The sequence below is a fragment of the Carettochelys insculpta genome, chromosome 22 (assembly GCF_033958435.1).
Source record: "Carettochelys insculpta isolate YL-2023 chromosome 22, ASM3395843v1, whole genome shotgun sequence".
NCBI lineage: Eukaryota > Metazoa > Chordata > Testudines > Carettochelyidae > Carettochelys > Carettochelys insculpta.
The window spans coordinates 14,955,068-14,976,204 of record NC_134158.1 but is presented as its reverse complement, the minus strand read 5'-3'; the positions used below and the strand labels follow the sequence as shown (position 1 = coordinate 14,976,204).

General features: G+C 64.7%; 3 protein-coding genes across 6 annotated transcripts; 2 read left to right on the top strand and 1 right to left on the bottom strand.

The window, feature by feature from the left end:
- Positions 1-37: 37 nt before the first annotated feature.
- On the bottom strand, positions 38-2,944 carry TSEN34 (tRNA splicing endonuclease subunit 34). Its single transcript, XM_075016031.1, has 5 exons — positions 2,900-2,944; positions 2,024-2,291; positions 1,506-1,662; positions 959-1,213; positions 38-774 (listed from the first exon to the last, which is right to left on the bottom strand). Exons 2-5 carry the CDS (start codon positions 2,276-2,278, stop codon positions 587-589), a joined length of 855 nt encoding a protein of 284 aa, XP_074872132.1. The 5' UTR covers positions 2,279-2,291; positions 2,900-2,944; the 3' UTR covers positions 38-586.
- A 142-nt stretch (positions 2,945-3,086) lies between these two features.
- Positions 3,087-9,234, top strand: MBOAT7 (membrane bound acylglycerophosphatidylinositol O-acyltransferase MBOAT7). 3 transcript variants are annotated; one of them, XM_075016014.1, is made up of 8 exons: positions 3,087-3,624; positions 4,370-4,446; positions 5,175-5,304; positions 5,655-5,781; positions 5,998-6,154; positions 6,428-6,779; positions 7,700-7,888; positions 8,265-9,234. In XM_075016014.1, the coding sequence occupies exons 2-8, from the start codon at positions 4,371-4,373 to the stop codon at positions 8,671-8,673; spliced, it is 1,440 nt and encodes a 479-aa protein (XP_074872115.1). In that variant the 5' UTR covers positions 3,087-3,624; position 4,370; the 3' UTR covers positions 8,674-9,234. The 3 variants fall into 3 exon arrangements, with proteins under 3 accessions (XP_074872115.1, XP_074872114.1, XP_074872113.1); XM_075016013.1 differs by having other exon boundaries at positions 4,367-4,446; XM_075016012.1 differs by lacking the exon at positions 3,087-3,624 and having other exon boundaries at positions 4,289-4,446.
- Positions 9,235-9,615: 381 nt separating this feature from the next.
- On the top strand, positions 9,616-19,389 carry TMC4 (transmembrane channel like 4). Of its 2 annotated transcripts, XM_075015989.1 has the most exons (16): positions 9,616-9,685; positions 9,985-10,210; positions 10,383-10,519; positions 10,625-10,786; positions 10,935-11,020; positions 11,333-11,478; positions 11,613-11,760; positions 12,033-12,200; positions 13,070-13,233; positions 13,683-13,809; positions 14,073-14,170; positions 14,370-14,553; positions 14,705-14,835; positions 15,347-15,502; positions 17,758-17,836; positions 18,251-19,389. In XM_075015989.1, exons 1-16 carry the CDS (start codon positions 9,646-9,648, stop codon positions 18,299-18,301), a joined length of 2,103 nt encoding a protein of 700 aa, XP_074872090.1. In that variant the 5' UTR covers positions 9,616-9,645; the 3' UTR covers positions 18,302-19,389. The 2 variants fall into 2 exon arrangements, with proteins under 2 accessions (XP_074872090.1, XP_074872091.1); XM_075015990.1 differs by lacking the exon at positions 10,625-10,786.
- The last annotated feature ends 1,748 nt before the right edge of the window (positions 19,390-21,137 follow it).

The following is a 21,137-nucleotide window of genomic DNA, read 5'->3' as shown; positions in this document are numbered from 1 at the left end:
GTCCATGGGGGAAAGGGGATTAAGCCCCCCTCTGCTCTAGACGCACAGCCCTTCCTTATCCCAGACCATCCCCACAGCCAGACCCACAGCCCTAGCTAGCCAAGCTGTGTGCTCAGTGTTGTCCTTAAGTAGTTCAGGGCCACAACACCCACTACTCCTGGTCCTGCCCCCCCCCCCGTGCAACACTGCCTGCGGGGTTAGTGAGGGGCTTTGTGCTGCCAGCAGACCCTCCCAACGCGCACACACCCTGGTGGTGGGAAGTGGAGCAGGCTGGGTCTGCCTCACACAGCTCCCACAACTGGTGAGTGCAGGTGGCATGTTAGATCCCTGGTGCTGCCAGACCCTCCATAGACTCCCACTGTGGGCTCTGCCCAGCCCTGCTGCTGCCCCACACTTCCACCCTACCGTCCCCTGCTAGCCCAGCCCTGCCTGTGCCCCTTGCTCCTGGCACACAGCTCCTGCCAGCCCACACCCCAGCTCTGCTGGCGCCCTGTCTTAACGCCATCTATTGCTCACTGCTGGGCCCAGGGATGGGCTGCACACTGCCCTCCCCCACACCCTCATCCAGTCCGGGGTGGCAGGGGCATCACTGCAGCCCGCTCCATTGCAGGGAAGTGAAGAGGACAGCGCCATCCGTGCTCTGCGAGCACAGCAATAAGGTCTTCTTGACACTGGTGCCCAGGCGGGCAGCTGCTACCAGGGCACAGAGCGGGAGGGGCGTCCCTGGTGGGCAGCACAGTGCGATATAGTGGGCATGGAATCGCAAGGGGTCACCTGAAGGAGAGAGGCCAAGGGGGAAGGGGTCAGGCAGCTGCTCCCTGCTCAAGTCTCTGCCCCACCCCACAATCCTCCCCTCTAATTGCTCCCCAAGCCCACACACACACACCCCAGGGACCGCAGGGCTGGTCAACACCTCCTGTCCCATTTTCCCCAGGCTATGGCCCAGGTCCCACCTTACCTGGGTACACCAGGAAGTCTCCCCCAAACTTGCTTCCTCCTGACAGGTAGTAGCCCCTGCCCCACAGCTCACGGAAGACTTGGTATCGGGTCTCGTGGGCTGGGTGCCCAGCGTAAGGCCAGGCTGGGGAAGGGGAGGTCCAGTCCACTTGCTTGACCCGCCCTGGGTGGCACTGTGCTGTGGGCAGCTGGACCATCATGGAGCCATGGGGCAGGACAAAGGGTGAATCCAGGAGTCCCGAGTCCTTCACAGCATCTAGGAGCAGAGAGAGCAACAGGCTTCGAGGTGCTGGGGCTGGTTATAGGGGGACCGCCTACACCAGGTACTGAGATGCAGCCAGCTCTGGGGTGAGGCACTTGGGCTTGTTACATGGGGACATGGCGCTGGTCTACAAGTGAGTTGCCTCCAGCTGAGACACTAGCCACATCCCTTGCAGAACAGGCCCCTGGGCCAAGCACTGACAGCCAGGGGAAAGTGCCCCTATGACCCTCCTTTCTCTGTAGCCCTTGGGTTTCCCTTCCAAGCTCCAGTCACGCGCCAGCCGCACCTGCTGTCTCCCCACGCTGCTCTCGGCGCCGGGCTCGGCCCTCGGCAATGTGGTCAGCCAGCTGGGCCAGAAGGGCCCCTCTCTCTGCTGCAGCCAGGCGCTGCTGTTCCTGGTAGTTCTCCTCCAGCTCCTGCTGGTAGGCCTCCACTTTGGATGCCTGGGGAGTTAACATGAGTATGGGCAAGCAGCACAACCATCTCCCCACAGCGTCCCTGCCCCAAACATGCTCCACCCCACTGCCTTGTTGAAGAGCCAGCATCCCTTGGGGGAAAAACCAAGTGCTCTGTTTCCTACACCCCACTCCTCCAACCAATCCCCCCATGTGGGGGAGCCAGCACTCTCCTGCCCCACTCCTTGCCCTCCTGAACCAGCCAGTCCCTACTCTGGGGCCAGGTGGGAGCCAGCGCTCCCTAGAGGGGACAGGCCCTGCCCCATTCCCTGCCCCCCTGAGCCAGCCAGTGCCACACTCCGGAACCAAATCAGCACCCCTGGGAGGGGAAATGTCCTAGGTCCCTCACCTGGGTGGATTCTTCCCCCTCTGCCAGCAGCTGGGTCTCGATGCTTGTCACCAGGACGGCCGCGCCCAGCTCGGCCAGCAGCCGGGCCTCCTCGGGGAGCAGCTGCAGGGGGAGGCCCAGGCGGGTGTTCTGCCGCGGCTTGCGGGCCAGCGCCCCTGCCAGGGTCCCCACCAGCCGGAACCGCTCGCGGATCTCCCGGGCATCCTCAGCGCTCCATACGAGAGCCGCCCCCTGCAGCACATGGATCTGGATCATGGCGAGGTGGTGCCTGGGGCGAGAGGGGCGGAAAGGGTGAGGGGTGCAGCAAGTGTAATCCCAGCATGCCCTGGGGCAAGGTGCTCCTGGCTGGAGTTTGGGGGGGCAGAGAGTCCCACAATCCCAGCATTCCCTGGGGCTTCAGCCCCCCGCGAGAGCTAGGGGCACAACCCCATCAGGACCCAGGGTCAGGGGCCCCCAGCTGGAGTGGGGGAAGGGCAATCCCAGAATGCCCCTGGGCCAGGGATGCCCAGCTGGAGGAGGGGGCAATCCCAGAATGCCCCTGGGCCAGGGACGCCCCGCTGGAGCGGTGGGGGGGGGCAATCCCAGCATGCCCTGGGGCTAGAGACCCAATGGAGCTGCTGTCCCAGAGCATGCTGGGAAAGCTCCTTCGCTGGAAAGCACTTGCAGGAGCAAACCACGCCCCCGCCGCACGGCATTCTGGGAATCCCCCGCACTGAGGCTTCTGGGAAGCAGCTCCTTAAAGGGCCAGACCCTGCACGGAGTGTGGGGGCCTGGGAAGCTCATTCTGAAAGCTCCCCCCCGCTCTGCCCCAAGGGCTTGCGGGACAGAGTAAAGGGCCGCACGCTCCCCCCCTCTCCCCGACCCGCGCTCACTCACCGGCCCTGCTCCCAGCTCGGGGGTGGGGCGTCCGCCCGGGCTGCGGCTCCGCCTCCTGCCTCCGAGGGGCGGGGTCTCGCCCTGAGCGACAGCCCCGTTGGCCAATCCCCGGGGAGCGGCGGCGGGCGGGGGGCATCTGGCAGGGCTGGCAAGCGGGCCGGGCGGGGAGGGGATGAAGTGACCCGGGGCCGGGTGGTTGCGGGGCGTGGGAGGGAATCCGTGCAACATGGCCCCTCTGGTGTGAATTCGTGCAACGGCCCATCTGTGCAACGGCCCCTCTGGTGTGAATTCGTGCAACGGCCCGTCTGTGCAACGGCCCCTCTGGTGTGAATTCGTGCAACGGCGAATCTGTGCAACGGCCCCTCCGGTGTGCATTCGTGCAACGGCGAATCTGTGCAACGGCCCCTCTGGTGTGAATTTGTGCAACGGTGAATCTGCAACGGCCCCTCTGGTGTGCATTCGTGCAACGGTGAATTTGTGCAACGGCCCCTCTGGTGTGCATTCATGCAGAGGAGCCTGCAGGGTGTGAATTTGTGCAACGGTGCCCCCGAGTGTGAATTGACCCTGAGGAGCCCGTGGGGTATGAATTTGTGGAACAGCCTCTCCCCCCGCCCCACGGGTGTGATTTCGTGCAGACTGGCTCGCGGGGTGTGAATTCGCGCCGAGCAGCCTGCGGGCGGTGACTGCTGCCCCGACCTGCCTGGGAAGAGGGGCTGCAGTTGCTGGTGAGTGCTACTGTGACTCCGCAGAGGACCACACAGGGATTGCGGGAAGGCGGAAGCGCCGGTGTGTTTTCCACCCCCGCCTCATGTGGGGATCCTGCTTCTCTCCACCCCCAGCCAGGGGACCCGCATTGCCCCCTGTCTGTGGATGAGCTGCCAGGTGCTGGGGGTTGTCTGTATTCTGTTTGTACAGCGCCTGGTGCAAGGCAGCGGGGCCAGGAGCTGCCATAACACATCTAATGGTTAACGTACAGCACCTAGCACAATGGGGCGGGGCTAGCAGCTGCCATAATACATCTCATAAATAATATGCAGCGCCTGGCACGAGGGGGGCAGGGCTGGTTGGGGACGAGGGAATCTAGGAGCTCCACTAGTGGAAATGATTAGTGGTTAATGGGGAGACCAGTGGGGATGGGTTTGCCTTGTCATTATGGAGTTTCCTTCCAGACTGTACATCCCCCTGCGGTATGTGGCCCCCAGCTCTGGCATGGGGATGGACTGGTGGGCTTGAGGGCGGGGGGTTAAGGTAAGTAAAGTGGCCCAGGGTTTAACTGAGCTCGAAGAGGGAGAAGGGAACTAGTGTCCCCTCCAGGGGAGAGGCCCCGTGCCCCATTCCCCGCCCCCTGGAGCCAGGCAGTCCCCGCCCCGTGGCCGGAGCTCCTCTTCCTGCCCTTTCCCTACTGGTGCCTTTGCTCTAGCTGTGCCTGTGGCACTGCCCGACGCTGCATTTCCTCCCCTGACACAGCAGGATGACCCCGGAGGAGTGGACCTACCTGGCTGTGCTGCTTCTCTGTATCCCCATCGGCTTCCTCTTCAAGAGAGGGGGTGAGTGATGCTGGCTGGGGCAGGGGGGAAGTGGGAGCAATTCTGCCCCCCCCGCACTTCATGCCATGCCTGGGGAGAACAGCTGGAAAAAATCCTGCCAAAGGGACCCTCTTTCCCCTCCATCAAGGACCATTCCCCGCCCCCCCCCCCGTCCTTCCTCCACCCCCACCTCCGCTTCCTCTTGCAAGACTTCATCTCTCAATTCTGGTTCGACTCCAGTGGGGGTGGAGGAAGGAAGCTGGAGGTGCAGGTGGGGGTTGGGTTGTGTCGCAAGTTACAGTGAGTCTGGAGATATTTTAGGGGGGGCTGGTGCATGGGGGGGTGATGTTCCCTCTAACCTTTTCCAGCCATATGTGGATTTTTCCCGTCTGCGTGCAGGATAACTTTTTATGCACACCGAGGCAGGGGCCAATGTGCAGCACCATCCCAAGCTGGGCAGCAGCTGAATCTCCCAGGCACCGGGCAGGGAACACCGGCATGGGGGACCCGGGTACTAACTTCCCCTCTTGTCACTGGGCCCCAAGGCAGAAGCTCCTGGATTCTGGGGCCTTATAGCTAGGGGATAGGGGCTTGGGGGTGCAGAGTCTGCCTCGGACTGCATTCCCTGCCCCTCAAGCCAGCCAGGCCCTGCCCTGGGTCACCCAAAGTCCTGGGTGAATTGGCTATGGGGCCTGTGGCAGAAGAGGGAGCTGGGATCTGATCAGTGTCTCTTTCCCCGACTCCCCCAGGACACGAAGTGAAGCAGTATGGGGGGGCGGCCGTGGGGCTGCTCCTGACCCTGCTCCTTTGCCACGTCCACACCTGGCACTCCCTGGTCACCATCCTGGGCACATGGGTTATTCTCTGCCTCTACCCCCGGTGAGCAAGGAGACAGGACACCCACCTGGGTTCTCTTCCTGGCTCGGGGAGCGGGGCCTAGTGGTTACAGCAGGGGGGCTGGGAGCCAGGACACCTAGATTCTGTCCTGGCATGGGGGGAGTGAAGGCTAATGGGTAGACCAGGAAAATGAGGGGAATTTTGGAGCTATGAAGAACTGGGGGGCTGGGAATTGTAGGAGCCAGGAAAACAGGGTGTGGGGGTGACAGAAGCAGAGGATTCTGGGAGCCAGGAGAGGCGGGGGCTGGGGCTGATGGAAGCAGGGAATTCCGGGAGGTGGGGGGAACTGAGAATCCTGGAAGCGAGGCCAGTTCCCTGCCCACTGCCCCCAGGTCCTGTCACTACCTGACCCTCGGCTGGACCTTCTCCTACCTGCTCTTCTTCCGGACGGTGACCTTCTTTGGCCTGCCAGCCCCGACCCCCTTCTCCAACGCCGTGCAGCTGCTGCTGACCCTCAAGGTGCTGTGGGGCAGGGGCTCAGCAGGGGGCGCTCTGCCCTCCTGGGGAGTGCTGGCCCCATGGGGGCGCTGGGGGGACGGGGCTGTACTGCGGCAGGAGGCACTTGGGGCAGGCCCTGTGCTGGGGCGGGGCGGGGGGGACGCCTGGGGGCCCCGCGATGTGCTGTGGTGCTGCAATGCTCCAGCAGGGGTCGCTCACCCAGATGTCTCCCCGTAGATGGTGGGCCTGGCCAATGAGGTGCAGGAGCTCAGCCAGGCCAAGAAGCAGGATGTGGCCTCATTCTCCAAGAGCCCTGCAGTGGGGCTGATCCCCAGTGTGCCGGGGCTGGGTCAGATCCTCTGCTACGGCTACTGCTATGTGGGGCTCCTGACAGGTACTGCAGCTCCCCGGTTCTCTGCCTGGCTTGGGTGGGGGGCTAGTGGTTAGAGCAAGGGGGCAGGGGCTGGGAGCCAGGACTCCTGGGTTCTATCTCTGGCCCTGGGAGGGCAGTGGGGTCTGGTGGTTAGAGAGTGAGGGGACTGGGAGCCAGGACTCCTGGGTTCTCTCCTTGGCCCTGGGGAGCAGAATGGGGGTGGGGCATTGGGGCAGGAGCCCTTCCTCTTTTAACTGCGTTTCCCTCCTTCCCCCCCGCCCCGCCCCACCCCAGGGCCCTTCTACCGCTACAGGACCTACCTGGACTGGCTGCAGCAGCTGGACTCATGGGCCATCCCCAGCTGGCGGCCCCTGGTGGTGCGGGCCCGGCTGGCCCCGGTCTTTGGGCTGCTCTTCCTGGCGGTGTCGCAGCTCTTCCCGCTGGCATACGTGCAGAGCGAGGCCTTCGCGGGCCGGGCACTGCCCTTCCGCCTCTTCTACATGGTGCCCATCTTCTTTGCCTTCCGCATGCGCTTCTACGTGGCCTGGCTCTGTGCCGAGTGCACCTGCATCGCCGCCGGCTTTGGGGCCTACCCCACGGCCGCCCGTGCCCGCCCCGGTGGGGGCCCCACCGTGCTCTGCCCCAGGTGGGCCAGCAGCCTGGGCCTTCTCTTCCAGGGCTGGCAGCTCCCACCTGCCTTGGGCTGGCTCAGGGGCAGGGAATGGGGCAGAGGCCTGTCCCCTTTAGGGGGCACCAGCTCCCACCTGGCCCTAGGGCAGGGAATAGCTGGCTTACGGGGGCAGGGAATGGGGCAGGGTTTGTCCCCTCTAGGGGGCACCAGCTCCCACCCAGTGCCAGAGCAGGGCCTGGGGGCAGGGTTTGTCCCCTCTATGGGGCGCCAGCTCCCACCCAGCACCAGAACAGGGCCTGGGGGGCTCAGGAAGGCAGGGAATGGGGCAGGGTTTGTCCTCTCTATGGGGCACCAGCTCCTACCCAGTGCCAGAGCAGGGCCTGGGGGGCTCAGGAGGGCAGGGAATGGGGCAGGGTTTGTCCCCTCTATGGGGCACCAGCTCCTACCCAGTGCCAGAGCAGGGCCTGGGGGGCAGGGTTTGTCCCCTCTATGGGGCGCCAGCTCCCACCCAGTGCCAGAACAGGGCCTGGGGGGCTCAGGAGGGCAGGGAATGGGGCAGGGTTTGTCCCCTCTATGGGGCACCAGCTCCTACCCAGTGCCAGAGCAGGGCCTGGGGGGGCAGGGTTTGTCCCCTCTATGGGGCGCCAGCTCCCACCCAGTGCCAGAACAGGGCCTGGGGGGCTCAGGAGGGCAGGGAATGGGGCAGGGTTTGTCCCCTCTATGGGGCACCAGCTCCTACCCAGTGCCAGAGCAGGGCCTGGGGGGCTCAGGAGGGCAGGGAATGGGGCAGGGTTTGTCCCCTCTATGGGGCACCAGCTCCCACCCAGCGCCAGAGCAGGGCCTGGGGGACTCAGGGGGGGCGGGGAATGGGGCAGGGCCTGTCCCCTCTAGGGGGCGGCTCTCCTGCGCTGGCTGACAGCTCCCTGCTCCCCCAGGGCGGAGGAGGGGGCCCCAGGGGCGGTGCCAGTTGAGTACGACTACGAGACCATCAAGAACATCGACCCGTACGGCACCGACTTCTGCGTGCGGGTGCGGGACGGCATGCGCTACTGGAACATGACGGTGCAGTGGTGGTTGGCCCAGTACATCTACAAGAGCGCCCCCTTCCGCTCCTACGTCATGAGGTGGGGGGCTCGGGGATGGGGGGGTCACGGGGGGGGGACCTTAATGAATCCCAGGGACTGGGGGATGCGGGGGGGCGGGGGCGCTGTGGGTCCCAGGCTGGGGCATGATGGGAAATCCTGGAGGTGTCACACGGGGGCGGGGGTTGGATGCTGTGGGGAGGGGGAGGGGTGGGGGGGCATAGGGGGCTCACACGCAAAGGGGACTGGGGGCTTTCTGGAGAGGCTCTCAAACTGGAGTGACAAGAGGCTGGGGGGGGCTCAGACCAGGAAGTGGGGGGCACTAGCGCGGGAGGGGAGAAGTGAGAAAAGGGGGGTGGGGGTCAGAGCTGGTGGGGGCAGGCCCACCCCCCGCTCACCACCTGGCTCCGCCCCCCAGGAGCGCCTGGACCATGCTGATCTCGGCCTACTGGCACGGCCTGCACCCCGGCTACTACCTGAGCTTCCTGACCATCCCGCTGTGCCTGGCGGCCGAGGGGGCGATGGAGGCGGGGCTGCGCCGGCGCTGGGGGGCGGGGCCGGGGGCCGGGGCCGAGCGCTCGTGGGGCGCCTGGGTGCACTGGTTCCTGAAGATGCGAGCGTACGACTACATGTGCATGGGCTTCGTGCTGCTGGAGCTGGGCCACACCCTCCGCTACTGGCGGGCCGTCTACTTCTGCGTCCACGCCGGTGCCTTGGCCCTGCTGCTCCTGGGCCGAGCCCTGGCCTGGGCTGGCCCCCCGGCCTCCAAGGAGCACCCCAGCAGGGAGGGGCCCCCGCGGCCCGCCCAGGGGCCAGGCCTGGAGTGAGGGGATTCTGGGCCAGCCTGCAGCGGGGTCACCCAAGGTTGGGGGGACAGGGCCCCCCGACTGCTTCCTGGGGCATAGCCGCAGGGCAGGGCCCTACACATTTGCCCCCTGGGGGTGGGACTCCCCGTCAGTGGGGTGTCTCTGAAGGAGAGGGCAGGAAGTGGGGGAGGGAAGCTAAGTCAAAGGGGGGCCACTGTTCTGTCTGGATGCCTGGGTGGGGTTGGCCCTCCCACACAGGGGGGAGGGGGTGGCCCCGATCAGCTACGGTGCTTTCTCCCAAGGGGTAAGAGGGCTGCCCCTCCCCCTCCAATGGGGGTATCCTTCACTGCCAGGAATGATCTCCCCCAGGCCAGCCCCCGCCCTGCAGGGTGTTTTCTAACCCCCCCCCTTCCAGTGCTGCGCTGGGGCCTGTTGGGGGGAGGGTCCCCCACTCTGAGCCCAGTTACCCCACAGGACATAGAACAGCTGGACAAGTTCTCCAGCAGAGGCCATGGAGCTGGGGGGGCTGGCAGAGCCAGACTGGTCCCCAAGCCCTGTCAGTGGGGTGGGGTGGGGTTGGGGGGGCAGTGACACTGGTCCCCAGCAGAGGCAGCGGGTCTGTGCTCAGGGGTGTGGGGGGCTCAGGCGGGGGGGTATCGCTGTGCAGCTGGAGCCAATAAAGAGCTGGACGTGACCCCTGAGTCTGTGTTTTGTCCCCATTCCTGGCCCTCCCTGTGGCCCCCTGTTCCCAGGCTGCCCCCCATGGACCCCCCCATTCTCAGGCTCCCCCCAAGGACCTCCCACGCACCCCCCCCACATTCCCAGCCCTCCAGGTGCCCCACTAGCCTTCATTCCCTGCCCTCCCCCCGAACTCCCTTTCTGCCCCCCACCGCTCGGCCGCTCTCTCCCCGCCCCACTGCGGTTGGGCCGCTCCTAGTCATGGGACAATGATTAAACCAGACAGAGCGCTGCGTTTCCTCCTTCCCGGAGCCCATGGAGCCGCGCTGGGCCCAGAGGGGCCGCGACGGGCCAGGTGTGCAGCCCCCCCCCCCCCCCCACCTCCGTGTCCCGGACTCCTGGGTCCCAGCCCCACCACGGAGTAAGCTTGTCTCCTGGGTGCCCCCCCCCTCCGGCTCCTGGGTTCCCCCCCAAGCCCCGGCCCCCGAGTAACGCCGAGTTGTGCGTCCCGTTCCCAGCACACACAGCCCCGCTCCACTTCCCTCCGCCCCGTGCCCGGACTCCTGGGTCCCCTCGTATCCCCGGCTCAGTAAGTGCGGGGGGGGGGAGGGGCTCACATTCTCCCCCCACTCACCCCTTTTGCTCCCTCCCCAGATGAGGCCACGTGGGGGCAGCAGCCCCCGGCATCCCTCGTCCTCCAGCTGCCAAGCAACGCGACCCTGCGTTTCCGTGGCAACGTGGCCAAGGCCTGGGGGGCTGCGCTGGACCAGGGGGCGCCCGCAGCGCCCCCCGCAGAGGAGAAGGGGGATGGAGCCGGGGCGCAGCAGTCCGTTCCCCTGAAGCAGCTGCCCCTCTGCATGGCAGAGAAACGGAGACTCAGGTACCCCCTGCCCGGGTCAGGCGCCAGGGGACACCGGGCTAAGGGCAGGTCTCCTGGGTTCCCCCTGCTCAGGGAGGGGCGTAGTGGCTAGTGGTTACAGGGGGAGGCTGGGGGGGGGTAGGGATTTGGGGGGGGGATCTTGCCCCACTGTGACTGCCCCACTCCCCTACAGGCTGCAGGAAGAGCAGGTGGCTTGGCGTCGGCACTGCTGGGAGCAGTGGCAGGCGGGGACGCAGCGGCTGTGGGGGCAGGTGGGGAGCGCCCTACTCTACGCCCAGGTGTGGAGGAATTCCCTGCACCACATTGAAGGTAGGCGAGACTCCCCCTCTTTCTGGGGTCCCCCCATGCTGGGATCCCGGGATTACGGGCTTCAGCCCCCCCCCATTGGGGTGACACGGCCCTTTGCCCCCTCAGGTCACTTTGGAACTGGGATCAAGGCCTATTTTGGCTTCTTGCGCTTCCTGGTGCTGCTGAACCTGGTGGGGGCCCTGCTCATGCTGGGGTTCGTGGTGGCCCCCACAGCTGCTTTCGAGGCGCTGAAGCTGAACCAGACCCAGCAGGGCCAGAATGCCACAGGTATGGCTGCCTGGATCCCCACCCCACAAAGAAATTGGGGGGAGGAGCGGTAGCTTCTTGAACAGTCCTGGGGTGCTGGGGTCCTGTCCCTGGGAAAGGGGTGACCCCGAGGCTGTTTGCTCTGACCTCTTCTCCCTATGCCCATCAGTAAACAGCAGCTGCCTGCACTACGACCCCATCGACCGCGGCCTGGTCAGCTACTTCACCTACATCATGGACCTGCTCTCTGGGACGGTGAGAGCCTGGCCCCCCATCCCCCCAGCACTGTGCTGGGGCAGCCCCAGCCCCTCTTTGTGTGCCCCTCAAAGCCTGGAGCTGGTCCCCATTCCCCAGACTGGAGTCTCCTATTCCCACATCCCCTGGAGAGGAGCCAGCACCCCTAGAGGGGTAGAACCCCTGCCCTCTGAGCCCTGCCATGGGCCAGGTGAGAGCTGGCACCCGCTAGAGGGAAAAGGCCCCTGCCCCCTGAGCCAGCCAGCTCCCGCCCTGCAGAGTGGGAGCCGGTGCCCCCCGGAGGTGACCCCCCTCAGGCTGTGTCTCTTGCAGGGGTTCATGGAGCTGACGTACCTGTTCTACGGTTATTACCAAAACTCGGCCGTGGCTTTTGTGGGCTTCTCCTATAACATCCCCCTGGCCTATCTGCTCAGTGTCCTTGGCTATTTCTCCTTCTGCCTCTTCTGGATTGTCCGCAGGTGAGTCGCCTCCTGGCTGCCCCACGTCTCACCCCCCGCACACCCAACCCCTACTCCACCCCAGAGCTGGCTGCATTTTGCCGTCGCCTGCGGCCCATCACCCTGGCCTCGTGGCCCTGCGCTCTCCCCCCCAGAGCCGTCCATCTCCTGAAGCGCAGCCTGGTCAGCGAGAACGGGGCACTCAGCACCTACAGCAACAAGGTCTTTGCCGGCTGGGATTTCTGCCTGACGCGCAGCACCGCTGTATACCTGAAACACAACAGCCTCCGCTACGAGCTGCGGGTCAGGCCTGTGAGGGGCAGGGGGGGCTTGGGGGGATGGGCTGGGAATGGGTGGGGGCTCTGGGAGGGGGCTGGAGAATGACTGGTGGGATAGGGAGGGGGTGAGGGAGAGGCTGGGTGTGTGACGTGAGCAGCATGGCTGGGGGTTCAGGAATGGGCGGGGGGGGGTCAGGAATGGGCAGGGAGGAGGAGGGCTGGGTGTCAGTGGGGGAGGGGGAGGGGCAGGGACTGGCAGTGGGGGGAGGGGGGTGCCACTGACAGTGTCTCCCCCAGATGGACCTGGAGGAACAGGCATTGCGGCGCCGCATGGCCCAGAACAGCCCAGCCCAGCGCGCCGCCCTGTATGGCCTGCGTGGGGTGCTCAACCTGCTGGGGCTGGCGCTGCTGGGGGTGGCTTTCTACTGCATCTACCTGGCCACCGAGTACTCCCAGAGGGAGCAGGTGAGGCCACGACCCCTGATCCCGGCCCCCAGCTCCGCCTGTTCCCCCCCGATCCCAGCCTCCAGCTCCTCCTGTGCCCCCTGATCCCGGCCCCCAGCTCCGCCTGTACCCCCTGATCCCGGCCCCCAGCTCCCCCTGTGTCCCCTGATCCCGGCCCCCAGCTCCGCCTGTACCCCCTGATCCCGGCCCCCAGCTCCGCCTGTACCCCCTGATCCCGGCCCCCAGCTCGGCCTGTCCCCTGATCCTGGCCCCCAGCTCCCCCTGTGTCCCCTATCCTGGCCTCCCACTCCACCTGCACCCCCTGATCCCAGCCCCCAGCTCCCCCTGTGTCCCCAATCCCAGCCCCAGCTCCCCCTGTGTCCCCTGATTCTGGCCCCCAGCTCCCCGTATCCCTTGATCCCGGCCCCTAGCTCTGCCTGATCCCAGCCCCCAGTTCTCCCTGTGTCCCCTGATCCTGGCCCCCAGCTCCACCTGCACCCCCCAATCCCAACCCCCACTTCCACCTGACCCCGGCCCCCAGCTCTGCCTGATCCTGGCCCCCTGCTCCACCTGTATCCCCCGATCCCTACCCTCCAGCTCCACCCGCGCCCCCTGATCCCAGCCCCCAGCTCCGGCTGTGCCCACCAATCTCGGCCCCCAGCTCCACCTGAACCTGACCCCCAGTTCCGCCAGCACCCCCCCGATCCCAGCCCCCAGTTCCCCCTGGTCCCGACTCCCAGCTCTGCTGGTGCCCCCCACTCCCGACCTGCAGCCCCCAGCCCATGTCATGCCCTGGGAGTCAGTGGGGTAACCCAGCTACCAGCCCTTGTCGGGGAAATGGAGGAGGAGGGGAGTCTGCTCTGACCCACAGTGACCCCCTCGACCCGCAGGACTTCGGCCCAGGGCAGCAGGGGTTTTTCCTGGGGCTGCTCTTGGCCTATCTGCCCTCCATAGTCATCACGGCTGCCAACCAGCTAGTGCCACTGGTCTTCGGGCTCCTCATCCGCCTGGAGAGGTACCCGCTGAGCCTGGAGATCAAACTCACCCTGCTCAGGTACCGGTGGGGCCACAGCCCCTGCCCCCAGCGCCCACCCCAGATACCCAGCCCCCCATCCCACCCTCCCCAACCCTGCCTGCCTGGGGGCCCTGATACCTAGGCCTCCCCCACAGTACCTAGCCTCACCCACCCCCAGGACTCTGGGTAACCAGTTCTTGTGAGGGACCCCATTTAACCAGCCTCCCCGAGGGGTCCCTACATCCCGTCCCCTGGGGACCCCATTTAACCAGCCCCCAAGGGGTCCCTACACCCAGCCCCCCCGGGGTCCCCATTTAACGAGCCCCTGAGGAATACCCATTTAACCAGCTCCTCCGAGGGGTCCCCAGCCACCCAGCCACCATGGGAGTCCCTGTACACTCAGCCCCTGAGGGGTCCCCATTTAACCAGCCCCCCCCCCCCCCCAGGGGCCGTGTCCCGTGCACTCAGCCCCCGTCCATTTGTGGCAGGACCATGTTTCTGCGGCTCTGCAGCCTGGTGGTTCTGCTCATCTCCCTCTGGACCCAGATCACCTGCCACGGCGACGTGGACAGCGGCTCCTGCGAGCCCTGCCGCTACAACCACCAGCTGCACCCGGTCAGCACAGGGCCCCGGAGCCCTCCCAGCTCAGGGCCAGGGGACTGGGGGGGTTGGGTGTGTGGGGACCCCTCAGGGGCTGGGGGTTGGACTGGGGGAGCCCGGACACCTGGGTTCTCTTCTGGCTTGGGGATGGCAGTGAGATGTAGTGGTTGAGGGGCTGGGCGGCCAGACGCCTGGGTTCTCAGGGATGGCAGTGAGGTGTAGGGGTTGGCGGGACTGGGGGCCAGATGCCTGCGCTGACAGGCCCTCTCCTCTCCTAGTGCTGGGAGACAAAAGTGGGGCAGGAGATGTACAAGCTGCTGCTCTTTGACCTGCTGGTGACACTGCTGGTGCTGGTGCTGGTGGAATTCCCCAGGAAGTGAGTGGGGGAGAACTGGGGGGGGAGGCATCCCCCCAGGGGGAGGGACTGGGGATCAGTGGCCATATAAGGGGACCTTGGGGGTCAGGGCAGTGGCTGGGAAAGGGGGATGGGGGGCAGCGGCTGGGGGAGCAGTAGGGCTTTGTGGGCAAGGCTCAGAGGTCTCCTTCAGCTCCTCGCCCCATCTTGATCCCCCCAGGCTGCTGGTGACCCTTGGCCCCGCCCCTGTGGCCCGGCTGTGGGGCCAGCAGGAGTTCCTGGTGCCCCCCAATGTGCTGGACCTGGTGTATGGGCAGACCGTGTGCTGGGTGGGCGCCGCCTTCTCCCCCCTACTGCCCCTGCTCAACACCGCCAAGTTCATCCTGCTCTTCTACCTCAAGAAGGTGAGCGCCCGGACGCCTGGGTCCTCGGCCCAGCTCGGGGTGGGGCCTAGTGACTGGAGTGGGAAGCAGGGGCAGATGCCTGACTGGGGGGCGGGGGGGGGACGGGATGGCTGGCTCAGTGCCCAAGGCCAACACGTGTCCCACCCCGCAGCTCACCCTCTTCTCGAACTGCCGCCCGGCCGAGCGCACCTTCCGTGCCTCCAGCGCCAGCTTCTTCTTCCTGCTGGTCCTGCTGCTGGGCCTGGCCATCGCCTGGGTGCCCGTGCTGTACAGCGTCTTCGTGTGAGTGTCCCGCCCCTCTCCCGGCCCCCTGGGGTCCCCTGCCTCTCTCTTCTGGCTCCCTGGGGCCCTGCCTCCAAACCCCGGTCCCCTGGGGTCCCTTGACCCCTCTCCTGGCCCCCTGGGGCCCTGCCCCCAAAACCCATCCCCCAGGTTCCCTCCCTCGCCCCATTCCCCTAGGGATCCCTGCCCCCCTCACCTTGCCCCCGGTCTCCCCCACCCCCCAAGTCCAATCCCCATGGGGCCCTAACCTCCTCACCCTGCCCAAAGGACCCTGTCCCTCTGCCCAACCCCCATGGGGACCATGGACACCCACCTGGCACCGCCAGGAACTCCCCTTGCCTGGTCCCCAGGCTCCTCTCCTGTGCCCCACCCTGGAGTGACCCTGATCTTTTCCCTTCTTCACACTCATGGGGTCACCAACCCCCTGACCCCACCCCAAGCATCATCCTCCCCTCCCCCGGCCTTGGACTCACCCTACCCCCAACTCACACTTTCTCCCCTCCCCCTGCAGCCTCCAGCCCTCCCAGGCCTGTGGCCCGTTTCAGGGAGAGAGAACCATGTGGAGCACCCTGGAGGTGGCCGTAGACGTCCTGCCCCGCGTGGCCAGGGAATTCCTGCACTTTGTGGGCTCGCTGGCCTTCGCTGTGCCACTCTTCCTGCTGCTGTGGTGAGGGGCCCCTGGAGAATCCCCCTGGGCTGAGGGGCACTAAGAGGGATAAGACAGATGGGAGCAGGTCAGATCGTGGGCTGCAGGGACATTGACACACAGAGCAGGGACCCATCCCCCCGAGCAAAGATGGGTGGATGGTCAGACTCATGTGGCGCAGGGACAGGACCCACCAGCAGGGGGCAGTAGAGAGACACACGCAGTGCAGGGCCTGGCCCCACCAGCAGGGGGCAGCAGAGACACAAACTGTGCAGGGCCAGGCCCCACCAGCAGGGGGCAGCAGAGACACAAACTGTGCAGGGCCAGGCCCCACCAGCAGAGGGCAGCAGAGACATACACAGTGCAGGGCCAGGCCCCACCAGCAGGGGGCAGCAGAGACACACACAGTGCAGGGCCTGGCCCCCACCAGCAGGGGGCCTCAGAGACACACACACAGTGCAGGGCCTGGGCCCACCAGCAGGGGGCAGCAGAAACATGCACACACTGCAGGGCCCAGCCCCACCAGCCGGGGGCAGCAGAGACACACACACTGCAGGGCCCAGGCGCCACCAGCAGGGGGCAGCAGACACATACACAGATGGCAGGGCCTGGCCCCCACCAGCAGGGGGCAGCAGACACACACACAGGTGGCAGGGCCTGGCCCCCACCAGCAGAGGGCAGCAGAGACACACACAGTGCAGGGCTGGGCCCCACCAGCAGAGGGCAGCAGAGACATACACAGTGCAGGGCTCAGGCCCCACCAGCAGGGGGCAGCAGAGACATACACACAGTGCAGGGCTGGGCCCCACCAGCACAGGGCAGCAGAGACACACAATGCAGGGCGGGGCCCCACCAGCAGGGAGCAGCAGGCACACACACAGAGCAGGGCCTGGCCCCACCAGCAGGGAGCAGCAGACACACACACAGAGCAGGGCCTGGCCCCACCAGCAGGGGGCAGCAGAGACATACACACAGTTCAGGGCCTGGCCCCACCAGCAGGGGGCAGCAGAGACACACACAGAGCAGGGCCTGGCCCCACCAGCAGGGAGCAGCAGACACACACACAGAGCAGGGCCTGGCCCCACCAGCAGGGGGCAGCAGAGACATACACACAGTTCAGGGCCTGGCCCCACCAGCAGGGGGCAGCAGAGACACACACAGAGCAGGGCCTGGCCCCACCAGCAGGGAGCAGCAGGCACACACACAGAGCAGGGCCTGGCCCCACCAGCAGGGGGCAGCAGAGACATACACACAGCGCAGGGCCCAGCCCCACCAGCAGAGGGCAGCAGAGACACACATACTGCAGGGCCCAGGCCCCACCAGCAGGGGGCAGCAGAGACATATACACAGTGCAGGGCCTGGGCCCCACCAACAGAGGGCAGCAGAGACACACACAGTGCAAGGCCAGGCCCCACCAGCAGGGGGCAGCAGAGACACACATACTGCAGGGCCCAGGCCCCACCAGCAGGGGGCAGCAGAGACACATACACAGTGCAGGGCCTGGCCCCACCAGCAGGGGGCAGCAGAGACATACACACAGCGCAGGGCCCAGCCCCACCAGCAGAGGGCAGCAGAGACACACATACTGCAGGGCCCAGGCCCCACCAGCAGGGGGCAGCAGAGACATATACACAGTGCAGGGCCTGGGCCCCACCAACAGAGGGCAGCAGAGACACACACAGTGCAGGGCCAGGCCCCACCAGCAGGGGGCAGCAGAGACACACATACTGCAGGGCCCAGGCCCCACCAGCAGGGGGCAGCAGAGACATATACACAGTGCAGGGCCCGGGCCTCACCAATAGAGGGCAGCAGAGACACACACAGTGCAGGGCCAGGCCCCACCAGCAGAGGGCAGCAGACATGCACACAGAGGTCAGGTCCTGGCTCCCACCAGCAGAGGGCAGCAGAGACACACACAGCGCAGGGCCGGGCCCCACCAGCAGAGAACAGCAGAGACACACATACTGCAGGGCCAGGCCCCACCAGCAGGGGGCAGCAGAGACACACATACTGCAGGGCCTGGCCCCCACCAGCAGAGGGCAGCAGAGACACACACAGCGCAGGGCTGGGCCCCACCAGCAGGTGGTGCAGGGGACATGGCACAGGCCTGGCCCTGCCAGCACGGGGCACAGGGGACACAATGCAGGGCCCGGCCCCACCAGCAGGGGGGTTTCTGTGCTGGTTCTGCGAATGCTCCCCTCCCATCCCCTGCCTCTGACTCCTGTCTTTCACTCACTGACCCCCTGACATTTCCTCTTCCCATCCCCCAAATGCAGCATTTTCATGTTCTATCTGATGACCCTGGCTAACTCCTACAGCCGCCTGGTGAAGGAACTCAAGGGGCAGCTCTGGCTGGTGAGTGACCTCATGGCACCTGTCCCCTCTAGGCCAACTCAAGGGGGCAAGGAGCTGTCCCCACTAGGGGGTATTGGCTCCCACCCAGTCCAGAGCAGGGCCTGACCAGCTCAAGAGGGCAGGGAATACGTCACAGGGTTTTTTGCCACTGGGCAGAGCCTGTTCCCACCTGGGATCACCGTTGGGTGCTGGGACTCCCTGCCACAAGTCACTCAGGGACCTGGTGGCGACAAATGAGCAACAGTGGATGCCCCTTTGGCCCCTAGGAGCGGCCGCATCCCTCCCATGGAGTCGAGGGGACAGGGTGTGGGCAGTGCCAGGATGCTGGGGTAGAGGGGCCCATGGGCTGGTCCCACCTGGCTGTCCTTAGCCTCCAGATTTCCCACCTCTTTCTAATCCTTTCTTCTCCTGCAGGAGGGGCGGGACAAGGTCTTCCTCCTGACCCAGATCACAGAGCTCAGCTAAGGCGAGCGCACGGCCACACCCACTGCCTCTCCCAGAGCACGCCAACCCCCCCGCCCCCCAGCTGATCTGCAGATGGTCCTTGACCCTGCCCGGCTGGACCCATACCTCCCCTGCCAGCCTTGACGATTCTCCGTGTGCCAAACCCGCCCCCAGCTGGAAGGAAACTACAGTCATCTGCAAAGAGCCCAGAGCTCATCCCTGGACTGTGTGTAAGAGTTGCTAGCCCAGCGCGGGACAGCACAGGGCTGGTTATCGCAGGGGGAGCCCTTGCCTGACGCTGGGGCATGGCCCTTCCAGGCTGCAGCACAGGAGCTGGTTATCACATTGGGACCCAGCACTGGGCTCTGGCTCCTCCAGGATGCGTACAGGGACCCGCATCTAGCACAGAGCCAGGCAGCCTTTACCAGCCTCCAGCCACACTGAACACAGTGTGTGCAGAACCCAGCACATCAGGGACATTCCAGGGGCCTTTCGGGAGGCCCGGTGGCATCGCCTGGGTCTGAAATGGGCCTGGCCATCATGCCCTAATTCTCACAGTCCCTGCCCTGCCCCGGGCCCTCTGAATGGAGGAGCCCGCCTGTGAATCTGTGTGCATTTCCTGCTGCCAGCAGAAGTCCATTGTCAGAGTCCAGGGTAGCAGCATGGATATTCCTCATCTATGGATCCCAGACGATGCCCCCTTGAGTCCCCTGCATCTCCCCTCCTTCGTGGGTGGGGTGTTTCCAGGCTGATTTCACTACGCACACTCCAAACCCATGAAGAGCACGAGTCCCCTTCACAATCACCACCATTTCTCACTAGGCTAGAAACCCCACGAGAGCTTCCCAGTCTTTGATTTCAGACCCGTACTTGGCTGCATTTTGAGCCCTGGGCTTGACAATTTAGTGGTGCATAAAGCTGTAACTTTCTGGGTCTCTAACACTCCCTGTTGTTAATCACAGCCAACTCCACTCCGCCGCCTTCAGCCCAGCCATTCTTTGACCCTCTTCTGATTTTCTGCCACTGGGAAAAATGGAAAGGCAGTTGTGGGGGGTGATAACTAAAGCACTGTTTGATTGCAATTGTCAAATAAAAATAGAATTCTGCTAGGCCAAAATGTAACTATTTGGGGTGTGGGGGATGAGTGGGGAAGGAGGCTGGTGTGCAGGGCTAGAGGCAGGCAGTGGTGGGTTTGTCGTCCCTTCCTACCACCACTGTTCCCTGTAAGCTGGGTGCTTCGGCGGCTGCCCAGGAGAGATTCAGGTGCCGACAGCTGATTAGCAAAATGCCCACAGCCGGCAGAGTGTGTTTCTACAGGTGGTGTGCATCTGCACAGGCCTCGGTGCATGTAATAATATTTATTCCACCTCTGCAGCTAACACACGTGTTATGAGCAAGACACAAGCAGTAATTCTTCTGCTGTAGTCTGCACTGATTGCGGCCAGTTCTGGGCCCCACATTTCAGGAGAGATGTGGAGAAATTGGAGAGGGCCAGAGAAGAGAAACTAAAATGATTAGCGGTCTAGAAAACAGGAGCAATGAGAGAAGAGTGAAAGACCTGGGTGTGTGTTGTTTGGAAAAGAAGAGGCTGAGAGGGGACCCGATCGCAGCTTCCAAAGCCCTAAAAGTTACAAGGTAGAGAGAGAAAAATTATTCTCCTCAGCCTCTGAGGACAGGACAAGCAGCAATGGGCTGAAACTGCAGGAAGGGAGGCTGAGATTTGCCATTAGAAACAATTTCCTAACTGTCCGGGTGGTTGAACACTGGAATAAATGGCCTGGGGAGGCTGTGGAATCTCCATCACTGGAGATATTTAAGAGCAGGTTGGACAGACGCCTCTCGGGCTAATCTAGAAGGTGCTTGGTGCTCCCGTGAGGGCAGAGAACTGGACTCGATGACCTCTCGAGGTCCCTTCCAGTTCTAGTGTTCTGAGATTCTAAGGCTGGAAAAACCTAGAGGGAGCCCTGCCACACTTCACTGGCTCTGTGCTCTGTCCCCAGCACAACTCCCCCACCCCCACCGCTGCACCGGAGGCTGTGTAAATCTGTGCCGGCTGGGTGCCCACACGGGTGTCAGACTGGGGAGAGACATGGCTCTGTCTTCCATGTTGGTGGTTTGAGGAGGCTCTGAGGGCAGGGCAGAGACCCAGCCGGGGATGACTGAGCCACGCTGAAGGCTGTCACGGGTCTGGGGGGTGCTGGGCCTTGCCCCCCATCTGCAGGCAGATGCGACTCTCACTCAGCAGGGAGAACAGGAGGGTTATGGGGCAACAGGGACTTGGCAGCACAGAAACCAGAAGCCGTCAGTAACATCCATCCTGGGGAGAGTGGCCCAGAGTGGGTCTCCAAGCAGGGCCCTAACCCCACTCCCCAGCCCAATTCCAATTCAAACCAGCCAGGCCCCTCCTCCCGCCTTTGTCGTGTTTCCTGGGGAAGGTGTCACCTGGTGGCCTGGGTTACAAAGAGGGCCCTTCTGAGAAGTCATCACACCGACACTCCTGTCACCACTATGCACTGATGCTGTGCCTAGGGAAACCAAGGCACCCCCCTCGGGTTACTACAGGACTGTAGGACATGCCCGCGGCCTAGCCAGGAGAATCAAATCCTCACACTTGGTCACGGAGGCAGCCAGTGCATGGTGGAAGCTGCTTCACCCGCCACTATCCCGTGTCCTGTGGCGGGGAGTTCTGCAGGCTTGTGGGGCATCATGTTTGCTCTTGGCAGGGGATCCATGGGGGGAGGACAGCAGCAGGGCGGGCAAAGATGGGGTGATGGGACTGGGTGATGGCGCCAGCCCCAGAGTGGGGAAGGAGAGGTGTGAAGATGGGGCAGGGTCTTGGCCACGGGCGGTGGGTGAA